Here is a 23,747-nt window from a genome sequence, read left to right as displayed (position 1 = left end):
GAATGGAAATACATTTTAGGTCCCCATGAGGATAGAAGAACAAAATGTTTGTGTGTGTTTGTAAAGTCTGGGTTGAGCCAGTAAACAAGGAACTTCATAGCTTCAAAATACGTCTAATAAATTATATWTTTTTATATATTTTTTCTCTGAATTAATTTTACAACTAAATATCATACACACTAAGGGCTATTTACATGTTGCTTTGTTGCGTAGAGGACCTTAAATTCTGATTTACCGAAAGTCCACGTGCACCATTTACTGACCGTGTTTGACCCCAGCCCTTGTTTAATTCCAAAGGTAAGCTACTTCCAAAAGACCCACAAGCCTGTGAAGTTCTCTACCCTAGAAGATCCCTAGAATTACCTTAGAATCCAGTCTACATTCTTGTGAATCATGGTAAGTTTCTTGAAATTTGGCATGCTATGTACAAGTTAGTAGGAATTTGGAGGAGCTGGAACCGTCCTTGAATTTGGTTGATGAAGCTGTGTTCTTCTTCTACCTCCTAATGGCAAATAGGTGATGGGGCTTGAGTTGCACATTTTATAATTTTATCACAATGTGGACATAATAAATACTGCTGGCAAAATGAATCTTTTGAACTACCCCATATATGTGTTTTAAGTCGGAATGGATGGTGGATTTAAATTACATAGTAGAGGAGGGCATTGGACAAATATTACGTTATTTTATAACCTAGGGTAGGGTCAATGATAAGCTCAAAATGTAGAAATGTGTCAGTTCGGTTTAGATAGTTGTTTATCTAGAATTGTTTTGAACGGTTCAACGGTAGGCCAATGGCTGTTTATTCCCCTCAATAACATATGTTTCCCTCTCTTCTCCCTGTGAAGAAGTCCTTGGCTCTAGCTTTAATCCTGTGTGTGCTGCTTCCACTGTTCCATGCTTATTGCTACATAAAGCCTATGACCTTGAAGCCAGGTAAAGTAAAAGACTATGAACCCCCCCCTCTCTCTCACTCACACACACATGCACACACACAATATATATAGTCTGGTTACCAGTCTTTTTAGCTAACATTTCCACTCCTGTTATTTGCCAAAGAGACTGGCCTTTCGGCAATCTCAACGTTCAAATATGCAGCTGGATTTCCAACAGAGTTGCTCATTGGTTGTTGGAGATAATATTCATATATTCCATGATAACATGTGGAGCCTCAAAAATAGAATTAGAATTATAACAAATTTAAAAATAGATATATTTAGCGGTTAGCTAGGCAAGTTGTTGTATTTTGAGGCTTAAAATCATAGCCAGGGCCATCTCTAACCTTTTGGGGTTTTTAATGCTAATTTCCTGCAACTCTACAAATTTTGCCATGGGGAAAAAAGTARGTTTTTTGCAATTCTACACATTTTACCATGTGTTGGAGAAAAAACATAGCAATTTTATAACAATGCAATTATACTAATTTTGCAATGGGGCAGAGAGACATTTTTTTCAGTTTTACAACAAATTTTCTGGGGGGTTGAGAGCATTTTTAGCAGTTTCAAAGATKATTTCCTGCAATTCTACACATTTTGTATCCATGTTAATATGATATCTGAYTGAWAATGACTAACAAAATCAATGCGTCCCCAGTCGGGATTTGGCCATGATTACTACAAYTATAGATGGCTGATTAGACTAATTTAAAAATTGTTAGCTGACATGGCTAATTGAGTGACTGTCAGTGACTGAAATAACAAGACAAAAAGTGCTGATACACAACTGATACACAACTTGCACCTGGTGTATTCTACTATTCTTACTTTCAATAGTAAGTTTAGTAAGTTCCTAAAATTTACAGTACAAGTCAAAAGTTTGGACACACCTACTCATTCAAGGGTTTTTCTTTATTTTTTATTATTTTCTACATTGTAGAATAATACTGAAGACATCAAAACTATGAAATAACACATATGGAATCATGTTGTAACCAAAAATGTGTATTCTTAAAAGTAGCCACCCTTTGCCTTGATGACAGCTTTGCACACTCTTGGCATTCTCTCAACCAGCTTCACCTGGAATGCTTTTCCAACAGTCTTGAAGGAGTTCCCACATATGCTGAGCACTTGTTGGCTGCTTTTCCTTCCCTCTGTGGTCCAACTCATCCCAAACCATCTCAATTGGGTTGAGGTTGGGTGATTGTGGAGGCCAGGTCATCTGATGCAGCATATGACCTGGTAGAGAAATGAACCTTCAATTACCTGGCAACAGCTCTGTAGGACAGCTCTGTAGGACACTGCAGTCAGCATGTCAGCATGCCAATATCATGCTCCCTCAAAACTTGAGACATCTGTGGCATTGTGTTGTGACAGAACTGCGCCTTGTAGAGTGGCCTTTTATTGTCCCCAGCACAAGGTGCACCTGTGTAATGATCATGCTGTTTAATCAGCTTCTTGACATGCTACACCTGTCAGGTGATGGATTATCTTGGCAAATGAGAAATGCTCATTAACAGGGATGTAAACAGATTTGTGCACAAAATTGGAGAGAAATTAGCTTTTTGTGCTTATGGAAAATTCCTGGGATCTTTTATTTCAGCTCATGAAACATGGGACCAACACTGTACATGTTGRGTTTATATTTGTGTTCAGTATATTCAGTTTGAGAATTTAGACTTGAGCTAGCAACTTTTGACAGACTGGTTTTTGTCTGGACAYCAACAAATGGTTGCTTAGCAACCAGARACCAAAGCTGGAACATCCATCTGTGGAGAAAAATAGAGATAGAGTTCCAATTTGCATAACTTTATGATTGATGATAGCTATGGGGGTTACCAAATCAGAATCAAATCCCCTGATCTCCTCGAGCTCATTAATGATAGAATGGTGATATTTGAAGATTAAAGAAAGGCCAGTCTCTGCAAATAACAGGATTGCRAAGGAGTGGAATGTTGGCGAAAAAGAATGATACGCAGGCTACATCAAATACACAAATACAACAAAAATATACAATATGCTATACTATTTTCTTGTTTAGGCATGATTACCCATTGTCGTGATGACAAGGATGAGACATGGCATCCTATTGGTTCCCGCTGGAGGAACAGTGATTGCATGGACTGCACTTGTAATTCATGCTGCTCMGGGTACAACTTTATACTATCACCTACAAAATGCATGGTCTATGTAGCCCTCAGCCRTCCCAGTCTGTATCTATCACACTAAAYGAATATACAACCCATTGTTATCTTCTCAAAATATCCACACAAGCTATCTCAGGCGTTTATTAATAGACTGGGTGAGTGAAATTCTATTGATTTACACAACAAAATGATTTGCTGATGTTGATTGTTTGATTGCAGGTATGCAACTCCCGTAGATTTTCCTGGTGATTGCATGAAGGAGTGGGACCAAAAGGCATGTGAATTCAAGGTGGTTAAGAAGAGTGATCCCTCKATTTCATGCCCTATCTTCAGCTCTGTGGGGAAGTGAATTGTTTTCTTCACTGTGTTCTCAATATACAGTGAATTACATCTATTGTGTCAGCTTACTTTGTGTCAAATGTGAATGTTCTGGTGTCTGATTAATTGGATTGGTTGAATATAAATGGTAAAAACATCATGATACAAATGAAAAAGAAAGATACGTGTTAGTGTGCAACTTTCTGTTTCATTTGTATAGATCATCCTCTGTTACTCAGCACTTCACCTTAGGGTGTCCGTGCTTTTTTTACTTCAAGAACATCATGATAGATGTTAACTGTCATTTACTGCCGGAAAAATATCAATACACAAAGATGTGAGAGTGTTTTTGTAAGGTCTAGTTTAAGCCAGTAAAAAAACGACTTAAAATGGCTATRTGCAGTGTTGCAGTGTTGCATAACGGACCTTAAATTCAGATGTCCCCCTTAAGTCCACACACACCATGTACTGACAGTGTTTGTTTCAGGTCATTGACTTATTTGTTTTTTGGTTATGAAATYTTTAGTTAATCTATTCCCAATTTAGAAGAAACTGAATGTAACAGGTTTGAAGTCCAGAGGGGTTTACTACAAAGCATAATCAATGAGTTAGCCAGCTAACTTTGATAAGCAACCAGAAATGACTATTGATTTAATTTACTGAAAAAGCTAAAGGTACATMTCTTTTTGTTTGTTAAATCAGTTAGACCATTACAAGCCTATCTTTCTACACAATAAAAATTCATTCAGTATATTTACGCAAGTTAGCTGGCTAACACCTTTATGCTGCTTTATAGTATACTCCTCAGGTAAACAGACTGAAACTTTCAGAAAGACAAACTATCCATCTAGTGGTGACAATCAGTGTGACAAGGTTCCATAGCAGGTGCTCATCATATCAAATAAAATACAATTTTATTTTTCACATGCACCAAATATAACAAGTGTAGACTTTACAGTAAGCATTTCAGGTAAAGTCTAAACCTSTTTTATTCGGCGCATGTGACAAATAAAATYTGATTTGACTTGATCTAATGAGCTCCTGTTCTAGAACCTTGTCACARTGATTATCACCACTAGATGGCAGTAGAAGAGAATAGTTTGCCTTTCTTTCACCTCCGTCTTCATTACCTCTTCAACCATGTYAAAAAAGGAAAATAAAGTCAGAGTTGTGGAAGGAGACTTTAYGTTAGACACAATTATATAGGTTTCTCTGGAGCTGCCTGGAATACACTTCCCCCTGTCCTTCTTCCCAACAGTAAGAAAAAAGCAAAAGAAAAMAACAAGATTAGAGAAGTGCGCTGCTGTGAGGCTCAGTGCATGTGTGTGCAGCCTGTGCTTGTCCCCGACCCAGTGATGAGAGCCCCCTGACTSAATTGAGACAGACTGGATTCATAGCATCAGAGCATTCTCTGCCTTCCACTGCAGCCACTGCACCCTTTCGGYTAACTTCTATTCAATGCTGAAGAATACTGGATGAAGACACAGAAATAAGGAAGTGCAGAGGCTCCTGGTTAACAGTCCTGCTTGGTGCTGTAAGTGTGCTGGTGGTGCTGACAGCTGGTAACGCTGGGCACAACCAGGACCCTCTGCACCCATACAAAGACATTATTCTAGTTTGGAGGAGCCATTTCATGTGTGAGGAAGAATAACACCACCTTGGAAAACAAGTGGAGAAAAAACAATTTGTATGTTCAAAATGACGCCGGAGAGGATAGCTGCTGTTTTACGGGCTCCTAACCAATTGTGCTATTTTGTGGGGTTTATTCAGCATTGTTTGTAACTTATTTTGTACATAATGTTGATACTACCGTCTGTTATGACCAAAAATAGCTTCTGGATATCAGAACAGCAATTACTCACCTCTAACTGGAAGAATATTTTTATTTAATGTTGCTCCCGGACAAGGAGATAAAGGGGGAGCAGATCAGGGTGCCTTGTGAGAATTCGTCAGCAAGTGGGTAACCCGCCTCTACCTCCCGTTTTATTGGCCAACGTGCAATCACTGGAGAATAAACTGGATGAGCTCCGTTCAAGACTATCCTACCAACGGGACATTAAAAACTGTAATATCATATGTTTCATCGAGTTGTGGCTGAAGGACGACACGGATAATATACAGTTGGCTAGCTTTCCGTGCATCGGCAGGACAGAACAGCTACGTCTGATAAGACGAAGGGTGGGGGTGTGTGTGTCTATTTCTCAATAACAGCTGGTGCGCGATGTCTAATATTAAGGGAGTCTCGAGGTATGGCTCGCCTGAGGTAGAGTACCTCATGATAAGCTGTAAARCAAACTATCTATCAAGAGAGTTTTCATCTATATATTTCGTAGCTTCCTATTTACCACCACAAACCGACGCTGGCACTAAGAACGCACTCAACGAGCTGTATAAGGCCATAAGCAAACAAGAAAATGCTTATAAAGAAACGGCGCTAGTGGCATGTGGACTTTAATGCAGGCAAACTTAAATKCATTTTACCTAATTTCTACCAGCATGTCATGTGCAACCAGATGAAAAAAAACTCTAGACCACCTTTACTCCACACACAGAGACGCGTACAAAGCTCTCCCTCGCCCTCCATTTGGCAAATCTGGCCATGATTCTATCCTCCTGATTCCTGCTTACAAGCTAAAACTAAAGCAGGAAGTACCAGTGACTCGCTTAATACGGAAGAGAAGTGGTCAATTACGCATATGCTACGCTATAGGACTGTTTTGCTAGCACAGTCTGGAATATGTTCCGGGATTCATTCAATGGCATTGAGGAGTATACCACCTCAGTCACCGGCTTCATCAATAAGTGCATCGACAATGTCGTCCCAACAGTGACCGTACGTACATATCCCAACGAGAAGCCATGAATTACAAGCAACATRCGCACCGAGCTAAAGGCTAGAGCTGCCACTTCAAGGAGCGGGACACTTATAAGAAATCCTGCTATGCCATCAGATGAACCATCAAACAGGCAAAGCGTCAATACAGGACTAAGATTGACTCCTACTACACCGGCTCCGATGCTCATCGGATGTGACAGGGCATGCAAACTATTAAAGACTACAAAGGGGAACACAGCCGCGAGCTGCCCAGTGACGCAAGCCTACCAGATGGGCTAAATGCCTTTTATGCTTGCTTTGAGGGAAGCAACACTGAAGCATGCATGCGAGCACCAGCTGTTCCGGACGACTGTGTGGTCACGCTCTCCATAGCCGATGTGAACAAGACCTTTAAACAGGTCAACATTCACAGATGGATTACCAGGACGTGTACTCAGAGCATGCGCGGACCAACTGGCAAGTGTCTTCACTGACATCACTGAACCGCTCCCTGACCAAGTCTGCAGACCACCATAGTCCCTGTGCCCAAGAAAAGCGAAGGTAACCTGCCTAAATGACTACCACAGTAGCCATGAAGTGCCTTGAAAAGCTGATCATGGCTCACATCAAATCCATCAAACCCTAGACCCACTCCAATTCGCATACCACCCCAAAAGATCGACAGATGACGCAATCTCAATCGCACTCCACACTGCCCTTTCACACCTGGACAAATGGAACACCTATGTGAGAATGTTGTTCATTGACTACAGTTCAGCGTTCAACACCATAGTTCCCACAAAGCTCATCACTAATCTAAGGACCCTGGGACTAAACACCTCCCTCTGCAACTGGATCCTGGACTTCCTGATGGGCCGCCCCCAAGTGGTAAGGGTAGGCAACAACACACACGCTGATCCTCAACACGGGGGGCCCTCAGGGGTGCGTGCATAGTCCCCTCCTGTACTCCTTGTTCACCCACGACTGCGTGGCCAAGCACGACTCCAACACCATCATTGAGTTTGCTGACGACACAACGGTGGTAGGCCAGATCATCGTTAACGTACTCATCATGAAGCCGATATCTTGTACAGTGTGTGTGTATGTGTTTGTGATCTTATGTTTAGCAGACCTAGATAGAACATGTGAAATCAGCTCTTTTCTGGATAGGAGAAATTGGGATTGGGAAGTATTCAGTGCCTGTGTTGTCAAATCAATGATTAGCAGCGGCTAGTTCAAACATAATTAGATTGAGATATTTATAAAGTCAGTTATTTTGGTTAAACATTTTAACTCAAAGGAGCCCATGGAGATGTTTTAAGATTGTTTGCATTGTATTCTAATGTACTCGCCATCTGCTTGTAGGTGTTGGAGGGTGTTGGTGTCTTGGACAGCTCAGAGACAGAGCAGAGCCCTGATGGCCCATCTACAGGTAGTTCATCGCCCCTTGATTAATCATCTCCCCAGCCTGGTTCATCACCTCCCCGGTCCCTTTCCCAACGCCCAGGCCCTTCTCACCAACACCCAAAGTACTGTCCAGGCGCACCCTTGATCTCTGCCCTGCAACTCCATTAACCTCCGCCCCATCTCCCCGACCCAGCTCCAATGGCCGGAAGAGGAAGACAGCTTTAGGTCCTTTGGACACTGACATTATGCAGCAGATGGATGACTCCTGCTGATCAATGTCTCCCGTTTCTCAGGGACATGACAATGTACTTTCACAGGAACATCGATCAGTACTGTGTGTCCGCTCCGTCCGCTCTCGAGTGAGACAGAGCACTCCGTCTCACCCCAAAAACTGGTGTTGTGTGCATTTTTCTTATTCACATGTTCTAACATGAGGAAGCTGTCTCCACTCTCCTGGATGCAGGTCCCCAGTGTTTTTGGAGAGATCAACAAACGTGGGGTGGATGTACCGTGTTGATGACTGTGTTGTCAATGTCTTTAGTGTCTGTGGTGCAAAGGTAATCATGGGCCTTCACAATGGTCTCAGCTTTCTCTGGGGCAACCTCAAGGGCTCGTCCCAGGATCCTCCATCTTGCTGCAAGGATCACAAAGCAGTTCTCTGAAATTCTTCTGGCACTTGAGCGGTGGTAGTTGTAGATCTTCTTCGCATTATCAAGCCCAGAAGAATCTTTGAATAAAATAAGTGTTTTCATTTGTATTGAAGAGGAATGAACATGACAGCTATCAAATGTGTGGTGTAACAACTGTGTAGCATGTGCTTTAGACATAAGCCCCTATTKTCTTACAAAGATGCCTGAACACTTTTATGCARATCATTACAATAATTTTCACATATGTATATAGTCACATGTAAACTCAGCAAAAAAAGAAACGTCCCTTTTTCAGGACCTTGTCTTTCAAAGCTAATTAGTAAAAATCGAAATAACTTCACAGATCTTCATTGTAAAGGGTTTAAACACTGTTTCCCATGCTTGTTCAATGAACCAGAAACAATTAATGATCATGCACCTGTGGAACGGTCGTTAAGACACTAACAGCATACAGACAGTAGGCAATTAAGGTCACAGTTATGAAAACTTAGGACACTAAAGAGGCCTTTCTACTGACTATGAAAAACACCAAAAGAAAGATACCCAGGGTCCCTGCTCATCTGCGTGAACGTGCCTTAGGCATGCTGCAAGGAGGCATGAGGACTGCAGATGTGGCCAGGGCAATAAACAGGCAATAAATTGCAATGTCCGTACTGGAGACGCCTAAGACAGCATTACAGGGAGACAGGACGGACAGCTGATCATCCTCGCAGTGGCAGACCATGTGTAACAACACCTGCACAGGATCGGTACATCCGAACATCACAATGCGGACAGGTACAGGATGGCAACAACAACTGCCCGAGTTACCCAGGAACACACAATCCCTCTATCAATGCTCAGACTGTCCGCAATAGGCTGAGAGAGGCTGAACTGAGGGCTTGTAGGCCTGTTGTAAGGCACGTCCTCACCAGATATCACCGGCAACAACGTTGCCTATGGGCACAAACCCACCGTCGTTGGACCAGACAGGACTGGCAAAAAGTGATCTTCACTGACGAGTCACGTTTTGTCTCACCAGTGGTGATGGTCGTATTTGCGTTTATCGTCGAAGGAATGAGCATTACACCGAGGCCTGTACTCTGGAGCGGGATTGATTTGGAGGTGGAGGGTCCATCATGGTCTGGGGCGTGTGTCACAGCATCATCGGACTGAGCTTGTTGTCATTGCAGGCAATCAACGCTGTGCGTTACAGGAAGACATCCTCCTCCCTCATATGGCACCCTTCCTGCAGGCTCATCCTGACATGAGCCTCCAGCATGACAATCCACCAGCCATACTGCTCGTTCTGTGCGTGATTTCCTGCAAGACAGGAATGTCAGTGTTTCTGAAGAGCCCGGATCTCAATCCCATTGAGCACGTCTGGGACCTGTTGGATCGGAGGGTGAGGGCTAGGGCCATTCCCCCCAGAAACATCAGGGAACTTGCAGGTGCCTTGGAGGAAAAGTGAGGTAACATCTCACAGCAAGAACTGGCAAATCTGGTGCAGTCCATGAGGAGGTGATGCACTGCAGTACTTAATGCAGCTGGTGGCCACACCAGATACTGACTGTTAATTTTGATTTATTTTGACCCCCCCTTTGTTCAGGGACACATTATTCAATTTCTGTTAGTCACATGTCTGTGGAACTTGTTCAGTTTATGTCTCAGTTGTTGAATCTTGTTATGTTCATACAAATATTTACACATGTTAAGATTGCAGAAAATAAACGCAGTTGACAGTGAGAGGACGTTTATTTTTTTGCATATCTTATCTGGATATGGTCACATCAGATTTACCCTCAGAGGGAATGCCTGGTATCCCACAAAGACATATGGGCTCGGTGTTTGGGTCCCCGGCAAGCACTCAGGCCTTGGTAGCGGCAGCTGGCCTGCAATGAGTTGGGAGCCAAACTTGCGTCATGAGAAGATTCCCGCATCTCCCTCCGGACCATATGCGCCCACTTCGATCATAGTGAAGTGGTACCTTGGATCACAGCCTGCCTTCAGGACCATTGCTTAAAAGCCCTTGTAGTTGTAGTACTCGCTGCCCAAGTATTACGGAGCTCAGATCCGAATATTTTTCCCGGCATTGACAGCTCGTGCACAAAACTGATCATTCCAATGATCATTCCAATGATTCCAATGATCTCTGGGGATTTCTTCCCATTTTGCAGCAATTGCAATTCAAAAAGAGACACGTTTGTTTCTTCTTCTGTGGTTAAGAAAGTAGTGTCGTAAAGCATATAACACCAGACTAGGCTGACATGTAGCTAGGTAGCTAGCTAGTATTTGTAAACAGGCATAACACCAGATTGGAAGTTCAAATGTCATTACTAACTAGAGTCAAAGAGTGCCTCCGCCCCTCTTGCTTGGTAAACTAATCTGGTTCCCCAGGCCCTTTAGTGGATATACACTACACAAGACGGACTTCCTTTCTGGGTAGAATAAAACTAAAAGAGTCCGCTGCCACAAAAAAACGACTCCACCCACGTGTACGCACATCAATGAAGTGGAGCTTGTAGATGCCTATAGGCGGATGCCATGGATTGAGACGCAACCCATGCAAAAAAAAAAAAAAGTTACTGTATCTCTAGTTTAAACTGACAGATTTGTTTTATTATGTTACTTATATTGACGTACCGGTGCATCAATAGACTCTAAGGGGATATTATTAATATGACAATGTCTAATTCAGTTACATTTTATGTATGTCAGATAATAAGCTGAGAAGTAAAGGGCATTGAGGCAAAGTCATATAYTGAGTGAGAAACTAAACTGCTAACACAATGTGGAACAAAAATGTAACTGAAAATCTATCTGTAGGGTTTATTGATTGTTCTCTCATTTCCTATAGGTACAGCTCTAGCTGTAATCCTGTTTGCTCTGCCTCCACTGTCCCATGCTGCGTGTCATCTTTCAAAATATGAAACCAGGCAAAGGACAAGACAACAACCCCTCAACAAACAAGAAAAAACATATAGGCCTACATTAGCCTATAGAGCACAGATTAATGAAAAGAATGTCAACTATGTTTTACATTTCAGAAACTAATGCTGTGTTAGGAAGCCTACTCTGATGAATCACATGGTGTCTTTTTAGGCATGATCCATTGCCAGYACCATTTGGATGGTACATGGCATTCTCTAGGGTCTAGGTGGAGGAACAGTGGATGAGATGTGCTGCCATGCGTAAGAAACAAGATACAAACATGTTGTTAAAAATGGTCATAATCATGGCACGTTGTCTTTACCATTTCAGTTTGTTGGAATAAAAGTAGTTCACTGTTGGCTCTAATGAAAATAAAGAACTGTACAATATAATTTGCTAATTTGATTTGTTTGGTGTAGGGCTGCATTCCCCTGCAACGTTCCAAATGACTGCACGACGGAACTTGATATGAAGAGGTGTAAATATGACGTATTTATGAAGAATGATCGAGCTGTGCTATGCCCGTACTTTGGTGGTGTGGGGAAATTATTGGTGTTGTCTGTCATTTACTGCCAGTAAAATATCAATAAAAAATACAATTCAGATCAACAACAAAAAAATGTGTGTGTGTGGTGGTGTTGGGGGGGGGGGGGGATTCTTCTATCCTTGTGGGAACCTAAAACCCCAAAGTCCCCACAAGGATAGTAAAATAAAGGAAAACTCTCCCTTGTGGGGGCATTTCCCACTTCCCCATGAGGACAAAGACTATTTTAAGTAGCTAAGTGGTTAGATTTAGGGATACAATTACAATTAGGGTTTGAATTAGGGTAAGGGGTTATTGGTTTAAAAATCATATTTATTGACTGTTTTCACATTTTACAATCATAATAGTTCYTATAAATACAAATCAGCTTTCACATCAATACATGGATTCATTATTACATAACATGGTTTACAGTTTGTAGTAGCAGTTACATAAAATGTGTTCTAAACTCTCATCATCATGACAATTAGGCATAGGACAAAATGTACTTTGAACAAAACAGCGCCACTTTACTACGGAACGCACTGGTAAACGTCGTACGGAAATCCACCATGTAGTTTCTATGACATTTGCTGATAATTGTGTACTGAGTAGATTTTTAATACATTCTTTACCATCTGGCTTACATAGAGCCACTGCTTTTCAGGGTTCAGAGCAGGCGCTGGCCAAGGCCCCAGTACATGCACCGCCCGTAGGAAATAGCTATCCAGGCGTTGTTTTGCATCCGTGTACTGACAGTGGCAGTGCAAAACAAAAGGAAGTCGGCTATAATCAATGATTTATAGAAACCCGAGGCGGAGTAGTCCTTCTCAAATGTGAAAATTTACACGGAATTTAGATTTTGACGTTTATATTTGACTGAATTTGGACAAAATTATATTTCGATTGCAATCACATAATGCTATCAATGGTAGTAGTATGAAAAGGTGAGTAGCCAATACGACTAGCGCGTGCTAGCTTTAATGCTACTATGCTCGCCAAGTTAGCTAGCTACGTAGCCACGTTGTAATGCCCGGTATGATTGTTAGTTACCCCTTCTGTAAGCTATGCGCTAACGTTAGTGTAATGCATATTTCGTGTTGTTAGCGCATCTGTCTAGGCCATGTAGCTAGCTTACGTTAGCAAGTTAGCCAGCTACATAATAAAGTAATGTCAACAGCGCACAGCTCGCTCTCCGCCATGCATGATGCAAACGCTTGTTGTTTGCTATCAACATTATGAGAACATCTCTAAAGAATCTAGCTAGCTAAAATAATGCAGCTAACGTTACAAAATTGGTTATTAAGCCAATGCATAAGAAAGGTGCTTGTAAGGAACCAGCTGTGGGTTAAAGATGAATGGTCCAACTCAAATGACGTGATGTCCCATTATGTTTTGACGTATATGATATTGATCATGGTTCCTCCCCCTTCAGGCTTGGGTTGAAAGGACCACTCTCTCAGAGCTGTAGGGCCTTGTGGCCCCAGTAGAGGATGTACCGTAGTGGGGACAGGGACTTCCAGAATTCAGCACAGAGGATGGGTACATCCTTGCTGTTCCAGTTGTCAGTTCATGAGCGTGAGCAGGACTTGGTGTTATTGGACCACAGCTATGCCAAGCCATGGAATGCCCACCCGGACGCCAGCAGTGCCCGGCCCACGCGCATGCTGTTCGTCACACCCCGTCGCCAACCTGATGCCGCTCCGTGAGTGTCAACCCTCATAATCCTCACTAATGACTCAATGCCCAAATTATTTTATGCACACATATGACAACACTGAAGGCATGTCTATCTTTCTGCCTCAGAACAAATTTAATTTTGTAACTTTATCAAGGCAATAATTAATTGACCGCTAAAACTGGATAACATTGACTGAAGTATGTTTGTGTCTTTTGCAGGGAATCAGATCTGTCAATAGATGTGGAATCTGTCACGCCTACACCTATTCGACTCTATGACAACCAGAAAGCACGCAGTGTTATGAAGGAGTGTGAGCGACATGTTTTATTTGCTCGCACAGTTGCCGATGGTCCCCCACCCCCTGATGACTGGGACGAACGCATAAACAAGTGAGTGGCCTCTACCCAACATCCCTTTGAATAACCCTATAGAGTTTTTCAAAATATACATTATTTCTGACTTCTGTGGTGCAGTTGCCTTGTTTGCTCAGCTCTTGTATGCACTTTTTCCTAAATTATTAATGTGTCTCATTCTCCATTTCAAATAGTGATCATCTTCAAACTTCATTACTGGTACACACTGCTTGTATTACAGGGCTGGATGGTCGGTCACTCAAAGCAAATTATTTAATAAGGTGCTGAAAGCTCTGCAAGCTGAAAGACTGGCCCGGCTTGCCAATGAAAATGTGAGTTCATAAACACCACCTAAATGCTTTTGTATGTGGTGCCGATTTTGTTTTAAAAGTGATTCAACATGAAAATATTGCATTGACATGTTTCAGTTTGAATMACTATCAAAGTTCCTGTCCCTGTTGTCTCACCATCTCACCACCCTTCTGACTCGTAGGCCTCCAATGAGCCAGTATTGCGCAGGATTGCTGTGGACAAATGTGCCCGGAAGGTGCGCCATGCACTGGCCAGTGTCAACTGGGACACCAAACTGACCCAGTGGCTACACAGCACCCTGATAGAGTCTCTCAGTCTGGCCATGCTGGCTGCTTACCTGGACGTACTGCAGACACTCAAGAGCAAGGTACTCATTATCTCTCTCTTTCAAAATGTGATTACACTTTGATGTTATGACACATGCATTTTTATATAGAGGGATACATTCTATCAGGATGATTCACCATTCCTCTCTGTCTGTGCAGTTGCCCTTGCTGATTGACAGGATGCTGCTGACGTCGTCAGTAAAGACTGGAGCGGCTGGTGCAGAAGCCCTCTCTCTGCTCCTGAAGAGGCCCTGGGATCCAGCCGTGGGCGTTCTGTCTCACAACAAACCGGTACGTCTCTAATGCTGCGATCCCTGTCAGGGGTGCTGGGAGCAATCAGAATTCACTGCAGTCAAAGAATGAATAGGACAATGGAAACAAACACACATTCCAAATTATAATAGGGATGAAAGTGATAGTTGTGGCAGTAAGAGAAAGCTCTTAGTAGTTTCATCTTTATACTGTTTTATATGGCTAACTGTCTTACTTTGACCACTGTTTTGACTTGCACTACTTTGATTACATTTCCCAAATGATGTGATGATAACCAGATGCCTATCTTTGTTCTTGTCTGTATTGCAGAGCAAGCTTCCTGGCTCCCCACTCATCTTAATTGTACCATCAGGTCCCACCAATCCTGTTCTTTCTACCCCTCGCCGATTTAGATTTTGGCAGTCACAACTCTCCTGCTTGGGAAAGGTTTGTATCTATTCTATTCATACTCAAGTGTGACTGCGTCTCTGTGTTTTATTCACACCAAATAGGCTTTTGGGCAAGTAATTGAATTACTTACTGTATAATGTGTCTATCCCAGGTTATCCCAGTAAATACACATGTAAACAGTGGAGCCAATGTGGGCATCACTCAGTGTCTGGAGCACATGTTGGCCACAGTCAGGGCCAAAGTCATGGAGGTAAGGCTGTTCTATGAATCTGAAGTTGTGTATCCAGATTAAAGTTCCTAATCGATTTGACCGTTGCTGCTAATTGAGGTTGTTGTTTGAATACTATGTACCAGACTGATCTGTCTATTCATTTGCTTCTATTAATTTGCTTTTCAATGCATTTATGCACCAGATCCACAGTCACTTCCCTCACAAACCCATTATCTTGATTGGCTGGAATGTGGGAGCTCTCATCGCCTGTCACGTAAGGCTGCTTTATGAATGCTGTCTCTGTCTATACTGAACACATATAAACGCAACATGCAACAATTTCAAGGAGTTATAGTTCATATAAGGAAATCAGTCAATAAGAAATGACACCCTAATCTATGGATTTCACATGACTGGGCAGGGTCGCAGCCATGGGTGGGCCTGGGAGGGCATAGGCCCACCCACTTGGGAGCCAGGCCCAGCCAATCAGAGTTCGCTTTTATGTGAGAGCCGGATGTGGAGGTCCTGGGCTGGCATGGTTACACGTGGTTTGTGGTTGTGAGGCCCGTTAGACGTACTGCCAAATTCTCTAAAATGACATTGGAGGCAGCTAATAGTAGAGAAATTAACATGAAATTCTCTGGCAACAGCTCTGGTGGACATTCCTGCAGTCAGCATGCCAATTGCACGCTCCTTCAACTTGAGACATTGCACATTTTTAGAATGGCCTTTTATTATCCTCAGCACAAGATGCATGTGTAATGATCATGCTGTTTAGTTTCTTGATATGCRGCAACTGTCAGGTGAATGGATTATCTGGGCAAAGGAGAAATGCTCACTAACAGGGATGTAAACAAATGTGTGCACAACATTTGAGAGAAATACGCTTTTTGTGCTTATTGAAAATGTCTGGGATCTTTTATTTCAGCTCATGAAACATGGGACAAACACTTTACATGTTGCGTTTATATTTTTGTTCAGTATATATGGTGTCCACATTTTCTAAGAGTATTCTCTGTGATGCTCAGAAAGATATACATCTGTTGGTTATTGAAAACCAATCCATGGTTTGACGTGTGCGATGGGTGGATGTGACATTGGCGCACATATTGACGTGGTTGTCCTCTCCCAGGTCTCCCTCATGGAGTACCTGACCGCTGTGGTGTGTCTTGGCTTTCCTCTGCTAACAATCAGTGGGTCAAGAGGGGTAAGGAAATATGCTCAAATCTGTTCTGCCTTGTGGAGACATTAGGATATGATGCTTCTACTTGTCTTACAGTTTCAACATTCTTTCATGGGTCAGGGATGTGAGTCATAGACTTGTATTGACTGTATTTGTATTGTTGACTGGCAGGATGTGGACGACCCCTTACTAGACATGAAGACCCCAGTGCTGTTTGTGGTTGGTCAGAACGCTCTGCAGTGTGGCACAGAGGCCATGGAGGAGTTCCGAGAGAAACTTAGAGTCGACAACAGCATGGTGGTGGTGGGGGGAGCTGAAGACAACCTCAGGTGGGTTAAGCCTACCCTGGGTTTACTCTGAGGAGGGTTAGTGGTCTTCACACACTATTGAAATATATATGAAGACATTGGAATTTAAGAAATCAATTTTAAACTTGTTGACTGCTCACAGTCATTTTCTGCATGGCTATTCAATTGAAGAATTTGAGGACATTTCAGTTTATTTCTCAGTCATGATTAAATGGTGTCTTTCCTCAGAATCAACTCAACAAAGATCAAATCAGAGGGACTGACACAGACCATGGTGGATCGCTGCATTCAGGTTMGTCCATTTTTCTTGTCCTTGTCTTGGAAAGGAACCATGTTCGTTTTATTCAGACAATGTTGGCTAAGTGCAGGAGTTTCTACGAAAACTCCAAAAGAATTTTGAGAATTAAACCATGGCCATCAAACTCTTCACATATAGTGTCAGTGAAATGCTTTTGATGCAGATATACATGCCTGTTGTCTCTCGTGTGTAGGATGAGATAGCAGACTTCCTGTCGGGAGTGCTGGAGCGGGCGGAGAGCAACGGCTCCGGAGAGCTGAGGGACCTGGACACAGAGAAGAAGAAGCAGCCCTGGCGGGAGTTACCCTTTGACCTGGAGAGGGCCCGCCCCTCTTCACCTGCCCTCAGAGTACCCATCTCCCCCTCAGGCTCCGAGGTACATCCTGCATCACTCAGTCACGCTTAGGAAAACTAGCAAGGTAATGCTAGGAATTATATACACTGACTGTACAAAACATTAGAACACCTTTTGCCCTCAGAACAGCTTAAGTCCGCCGGGGCATGGACTCTAGAAGGTGTCGAAAGCGTTCCACCAGGGATGCTAGCCCATCTTGACTCCAAAGCTTCCCACAGCTGTGTTAAGTTAGCTGGATGTCCTTTGGGTGGTGGACCATTCTTTATACACACGGGAAACTGTTGGGCGTGAAACTCTGCACCATTGCCGTTCTTGACACACTCCAACCGGTGTGCCTGGCACCTACTACCGTACCCTGTTCAAAGGCACTTAAATATATTGTCTTGCCCATTCATCCTCTGGATGGCACATACAGTGCCTTCGGAAAGTATTCACACCATGACCTTTTCCATATTTTGATATGTTACAGCCTTATTCTAAAATGTATAAAATTAAAATAAAAACTCAGCAATCTATACACAATACCCCATAATGACAAAGAAAAAAACTTTTTTGTTTTTGTTTTTTGCAAATGTATTAAAAATAAAAAACAGAAAGACCTTATTTACATTAGTTTTCAGACCCTTTGCTATGAGACTTGATTGGACGTGATTTGGAAAGGCACACACCTGTGTATATAAGTTCCCACAGTTGACAATGCATGCGCCAGAGAAAAACCAAGCCATGAGGTAGAAGGAATTTTCCATAGAGCTCCGATACAGGATTGTGTCGAGCTACAGATCTGGGGAAGGGTACCAAAAAATGTCTGCAGCATTGAAGGTCTTCAAGAACGCAGTGGCCTCCATCATTGTTAAATGGAATAAGTTTGGAACCACCAGACTCTTCCTAGAGCTGGCCAAACTGAGCAATCGGGGGAGAAGGGCCTTGGTCAGGGAGGTGACCAAGAACCCGATGGTCACTTTGACAGAGCTCCAGAGTTCCTCTGTGGAGATGGGAGAACCATCCAGAAGTACAACCATCTCTGCAGTACTCCACCAATCAGGCCTTTGTGGTAGAATGGCCAGACGGAAGCCACTCTTCAGTAAAAGACATATGACAGCTCGCATGGAGTTTGCCAAAAGACACCTAAAGAAGCAAGATTCTCTGGTTTGATGAAACCAAGATTGAACTCTTTGGCCTGAATGCCAAGCATCACGTCTCGAGGAAACCTGGCCCCATCCCTACGGTGAACCATGGTGGTGGCAGCATCATGCTGTGGGGATGTTTTTCAGTGACATGGACTGGGAGACTAGTCAGGATCGAGGGAAAGATGAACAGAGAAAAGTACAGCGAGATCCTTAATGAAAACCTGCTCCAGAGCGCTCAGACTGGGGCGATGGTTCACTTTTCAAGAGGACAACGACCCTAAGCACATAGCCAAGACAACGCAGGAGTGGCTTCGGGACAAGTCTGAATGGCCTTGAGTGGCCCAGCCAGAGCCTGGACTTGAACCCGATCGAACATCTCTGCAGAGACCTGAACATAGCTGTGCAGCAACGCTCCCCATCCAACCTGATAGKGCTTGAGAGGATCTGCAGAGAATGGGATAAACTCCCCAAATACAGGTGTGCAAAGATTGTGCTTTAACAGTACTTTAAGTACTGAGTAAAGGGTCTGAATACTTATGTAAATTTGACACTTCTGTTTTATTCTTTATAAATTAGCAAAAATGTCTAAACCTGTTTTTGCTTTGTCATTATGGGGTATTGTGTGTAGATTGAGGCGGGAAAAAACAATGTAATACATTTTAGAACAAAGCTGTAACGAAACCAAATATGAAAAAAGTCAAGGGGTCTGAATACTTACCGAAGGGTCGTTATCACTTAATTTTTTTATTATATAATAAATGTGGGTCAGAAAGAAAAGTCAGTGTAGAACATCATTGCCCATCATGCATTGCTCTAACTTTCAAAAGATTGTTCCGAAGTTTGCCCACAAAAAAGTATTTTCCTACGAATTAAGTCGCTAATTTTTGGGGGTCTATTCACACACAAATGCACAAAATCTGCTGAAATACTTTTTGGACATATTTYCATGATTTGAGTGAGATTGTGTTGGATGTCTTGAGACGGCATCCAAATAAAAGAAACYTCTCTAGCTTAGGCTGACAGATTCTTATGGGGATTTTGTATTATTATGCTAATTCGATTTTCACGGGGTGCAGACATTGACCTTCGGGGGTTAACAAGTGACATCAAAAAAGGGATTATATCTTTCACCTGATCAGACTGTCATTGAAAGAGCAGGTGTTCCTAATGTTTTGTACACTAGTGTACATTGCTGATCATTTGATTAGCCGTGTTTTCTGTTTGTGTCCTCAGGACCTGTCCAGTGTGTGCAGCAGTCTCACCTCCAGCCCCAAACCAAAGACCTCGGGACTGTCCCCGGCACAGAAGTCCAGCCTGATCACCGCCACACAACTCCTCAAGACCCATATGCAGCGGTCTGGGACGGTGCTCACACACAAGCAGGCACAAGGTTTGTGGGCTTACTAGCGTGTATGAACACACACACACACAGCTCTCACATTTGACACATTTGTTTGTGTGCGTTTGTTCTAATGAGTCAGTCACCTCCATTGCCAATGTGGGCTTGGGAAAATGTGAATTAAATATTGAATGGTGAAAATAGTTTTCTTTGACATGAATCTTGTTAGAGCAGTCACGACAACAGAAGGGCACAATGGAATGTGACTGATATCTTTTCATCCCTTCTCTTTCTACTATTCCTTCTACCTTTTTAATTCATTCCAGCCCACTTTGCTGCTTTTATGAAACAAAACATGCTTGTGAGGAAAAATCTTCCCCCTGGCGCTCCCTCCTGTGTCTTCGGTAAGTATCTCCTCTTTTCTCTTCTGTRTGCCATCTCCCTCTTACTGCCAGATCATTAGCCTSTGCCGAGTRCCCAACTACCGGATGTTCCGGTTTTCAGTGGAAATGGAAAGAGCCTATGATGCGACCTCCGCTTTTGGACGTTAACAAGGCGGCACTCCATCTGAACTCCTCCACATTTACTGGACTTGTTGAACAATGCAGAAGAGAACCTTCCCTTTTTACTTATATTTTGTCTCGTCAAGACCATGTAGGGGAACTAGTTTAAGATGTTTATTTTACGCCTTCTACGTTAGGTTACCAGATAATTGATGTACATTTTTTACAGGGTCATATAACAATTTATGTACAGGGTCATATAACAATTTTGAGAATTTGTATCAGGGTTGATTGAAGTGGTCTGGTTTGTATATCCCAGTCAGTGATGTCTGTCTGTGTCTCAGTGCCTGTATCCAGTGAGCAGACTGAGAGCCTGGAGAGAGATGAGTTGATGGCCCATCTGAAGAGGAGGCCGACGCCCAGCCACACTCCCACCAAGGCCTCAAAGAGAGCTAAGATCAAGGTGYCCATCCTGCATGGAGAGACAGCAGGGGGCGCTGTCAGCTCTGCAGCACAGGAAGGTAACTGGCTCAGATTTAAGTGTGGGTAGTTTTCTGCTCCTCTAAATGAATGATTCAGTAAAGAAAAATTAGAAATAGTTTCCAAGATAATTTAAATATTTGTAGGGCTTATATGGATCATATTCATTTCCTCCGTTTCAAAACTCATTAGAAACCATTGTCAATGTTATATTGTGGCGTTGTCCGATCAGATTTGGCTTATTCTCTTCATGGTCTGTTTTCCAATGCAGTGGGCCCCTCTGGGAAGCCCCTGAATGTGACTGTGGGACAGACTGTGTCTGGAGCCAAGGAAGTCTCCCGACTCCTCACAGCCCAGCGGTAGGCCTGARACACCATGATCTCCAACTTTCCAAACTCTCTCCCGTTGGGCAGCGGTGTGTGCTGCAAACGGATTYAGTTCTGGACTGGTTGGAAGTTATTGTATAGAAAATAAACTATGGGGAGGGTAGCTACCACAGCAGCTCTGTTTATCGGAGCAACTTTGAGTAGATTGATTGTGTGTGTTAATGCAGGTCTGGTAGTCTGACAGGGGTGTCTAGTMCCCAGAGTCTGGGTTCCAGCTCTTTCCACAATCTGCAGAGTTGCATGGTGTCAGGGTCCTCCTCACAAGTCCAGGCGCAAGCTCCTGCTACTGTCCAAGGTATCTGCTACCTGCCTGCACGACTGTCCTAACTCGGCACTGCAGCAGATCTATCTCACAGAACACTGAACAACAACCAAATATGTTGTACAGTATATTTTCACAGATGTGTTAGTTGCAATGCAGAGGAACAGAGAATCAATGTAAAAAGAATGGGACTAAAGTGGAGTTTTATGTCATGATTTTGAGCACTTCACGAGAACCGATCTGAGCAAACAATGTTATTGATTACTTTTTGCGTTACCCCTGCAATGTCTCTGGTTGTTTTTTCAAGGTCGTTATTTTGAATAGACAAATAGGGGTGGTTCTCAACTGTCGTCACCAGCAATTGTGTTGTTGAGCTTCCTATATTGACTGTGTCTAAATGTGAACTGTGCTGAATCATTCTCGCTGTGTTTGTGTGCAGCACRTTCCGCCAGCAGCCTCCTCCACGGCCTAAGTTTCAGTCTACAGGAGATAGTGACCAAATCCCCTAGCCTGCCCAGCACAACAGCTAGCATGGGCAGCATTCAGGTACACCCAGCCTCAAAAACCTGCTAAAAGTATCCTTGTGTCTGTGTGTGCTGACTCATTGTTACTGACTGGCTCTACCTCTCCTCTCTCCCTAGGCCCTCGGTGGGAAGCCCCAGGGTCAGGTTCTTAACTCCATAGGTACTGGCAGCAGCACTCTGCTCCGGGCAGTGCCTGTGGTCTCCACTGGAGGGCTGACTAAGACAACTGCCATCCACCAGCTACTCAACAACGGCGGGCTGGCCAAGCCGGCGAGTGGCCTCCCCGGCCTGCCACACATCTCCATCCAGAGCGCCGGTACGTCTCGAACTACCAAACCAAGGCGGCCACGCTGAATGCCCAGGGTAAACTCCTTAACCCCTTGTTTCGGGAAAGCTAGAAAAGCAGGACGGGCCCTATCGCCAGTTCACTTTGGCCACACTACAGATGGGTGACAGAGATAGTGGACAGCATGATCAGTAATGTGTATGCAGATAGTCATCTATGAAGATCCTAGGTGTTGTCAGTATCTGAAAAGCCAGACTTGCAGCCGTGTAACATTGAGTATATAGATTTGTATCGTACGGGATGTGTTTTTGTACTAATTTTCATGTTTGGAAAGAGCCATAAGGAAAACATCAATGAATAACATGATCCGGGAGGATGTGACATTGGAATTAGAAGTTTGATGAAGTCAAGTTTAATAGTTATTGTTTCTGAATCAATGGAAGTCTGCGGATATGTCAAATGTAAATGTTCAAAATGCTGACGTGAGAATCCGTCAATGGCATGTTCATATTTGCATGATGTTGCTTTGAATACATGGAACTCTTGATACAAAATTGATGTCACAAGAATTGTGAATCAGGAGGGCCAAAAATGTGTGCATTTTAATATTGTCTAAATGTCACATGACTACAGAATATGTCAATGGCCCTGTTCAGAATGAATTTCTTCACCACATACGTCCACTCGGTAAAGATGGTCTTCATGTTACATTATTAATTAAAGCAGCAGCCATACTTCCAGATGCGCACAAGGACCCACAGACTCACTTTGGAGGGAGTASAAGAGTTGAAGGCAATAATATTCACATCCGGCATACCATCTCTGTTTCTATCATTGCAATAAAGACTGGAAAATAACCCATGTTTTCATTCCTATTTTTCGATTTAGAAATGGGTGTTGCTGTTAAGATATCCAAGTCTTCCACTCCTTCCCCAGGATTGCTGTTGTCTTTGGAGGCTTATTTTTGTAATTCTGTGTAAAGTTTGAACCTGGATGAATCATTTACGCTAAGACTAAAACAAGTTATTTTCTTACATACTCCAGTAGAAATCCTGTATATACGGGAAGATCTCAATTGCATACACCTCGCGTCCATTTGAGAACAGGGACCTCTGGCTTTCTCATCCAATGCGTTTTTAGAAGGAGAGAGGACGCGAGGAGTATGCAATTGAGATCTTTCCTCACTGCGTCTCCTGACATGGACTGTTCTCGTCATTGAGAAAAGCAAGCCAGACATGAAAATACAGCCAAACACCAAATACGCCCTTGGGCACTTKGTTTTATTTGAAGAAATATTTGATCTGATTTAAATATTTTTTCCCACATCGGATTAACACTGCTGGATACTCGCTGTTCAGGAATGTCAGCTGGAAAGTTGCCTGCTTTGCTGTGRCTGAGGGAAAATTCTGTCTGAACTAGGCTTGACACCCAGATCTAGTTAAAAG

General features: G+C 43.0%; 2 protein-coding genes across 7 annotated transcripts; both read left to right on the top strand.

Moving 5' to 3' along the window:
- The first annotated feature begins 297 nt into the window (after positions 1-297).
- Positions 298-3,643, top strand: msmbl (microseminoprotein, beta-like). Its single transcript, XM_024001208.2, has 4 exons — positions 298-396; positions 849-936; positions 2,977-3,085; positions 3,302-3,643. The coding sequence occupies exons 1-4, from the start codon at positions 394-396 to the stop codon at positions 3,429-3,431; spliced, it is 330 nt and encodes a 109-aa protein (XP_023856976.1). The 5' UTR covers positions 298-393; the 3' UTR covers positions 3,432-3,643.
- An 8,590-nt stretch (positions 3,644-12,233) lies between these two features.
- On the top strand, positions 12,234-23,159 carry LOC111974532 (KAT8 regulatory NSL complex subunit 3). 6 transcript variants are annotated; one of them, XM_024002286.2, is made up of 20 exons: positions 12,234-12,253; positions 13,141-13,410; positions 13,605-13,775; positions 13,981-14,071; positions 14,233-14,418; positions 14,537-14,668; positions 14,960-15,076; positions 15,192-15,290; positions 15,454-15,525; positions 16,384-16,458; positions 16,606-16,763; positions 16,971-17,034; positions 17,234-17,416; positions 19,756-19,912; positions 20,188-20,265; positions 20,709-20,885; positions 21,116-21,203; positions 21,398-21,525; positions 21,932-22,038; positions 22,134-23,159. In XM_024002286.2, the coding sequence occupies exons 2-20, from the start codon at positions 13,199-13,201 to the stop codon at positions 22,368-22,370; spliced, it is 2,532 nt and encodes an 843-aa protein (XP_023858054.1). In that variant the 5' UTR covers positions 12,234-12,253; positions 13,141-13,198; the 3' UTR covers positions 22,371-23,159. The 6 variants fall into 6 exon arrangements, with proteins under 6 accessions (XP_023858054.1, XP_023858058.1, XP_023858053.1 ...); XM_024002285.2 differs by lacking the exon at positions 12,234-12,253 and adding an exon at positions 12,304-12,652; XM_024002290.2 differs by lacking the exons at positions 12,234-12,253; positions 21,398-21,525 and adding an exon at positions 12,303-12,652.
- Positions 23,160-23,747: the final 588 nt, after the last annotated feature.

This window comes from Salvelinus sp. IW2-2015, linkage group LG15, assembly GCF_002910315.2.
Source record: "Salvelinus sp. IW2-2015 linkage group LG15, ASM291031v2, whole genome shotgun sequence".
Lineage (NCBI taxonomy): Eukaryota > Metazoa > Chordata > Actinopteri > Salmoniformes > Salmonidae > Salvelinus > Salvelinus sp. IW2-2015.
The sequence above is the reverse complement of the archived record's forward strand: the minus strand, read 5'-3'. Positions and strand labels throughout refer to the sequence as shown.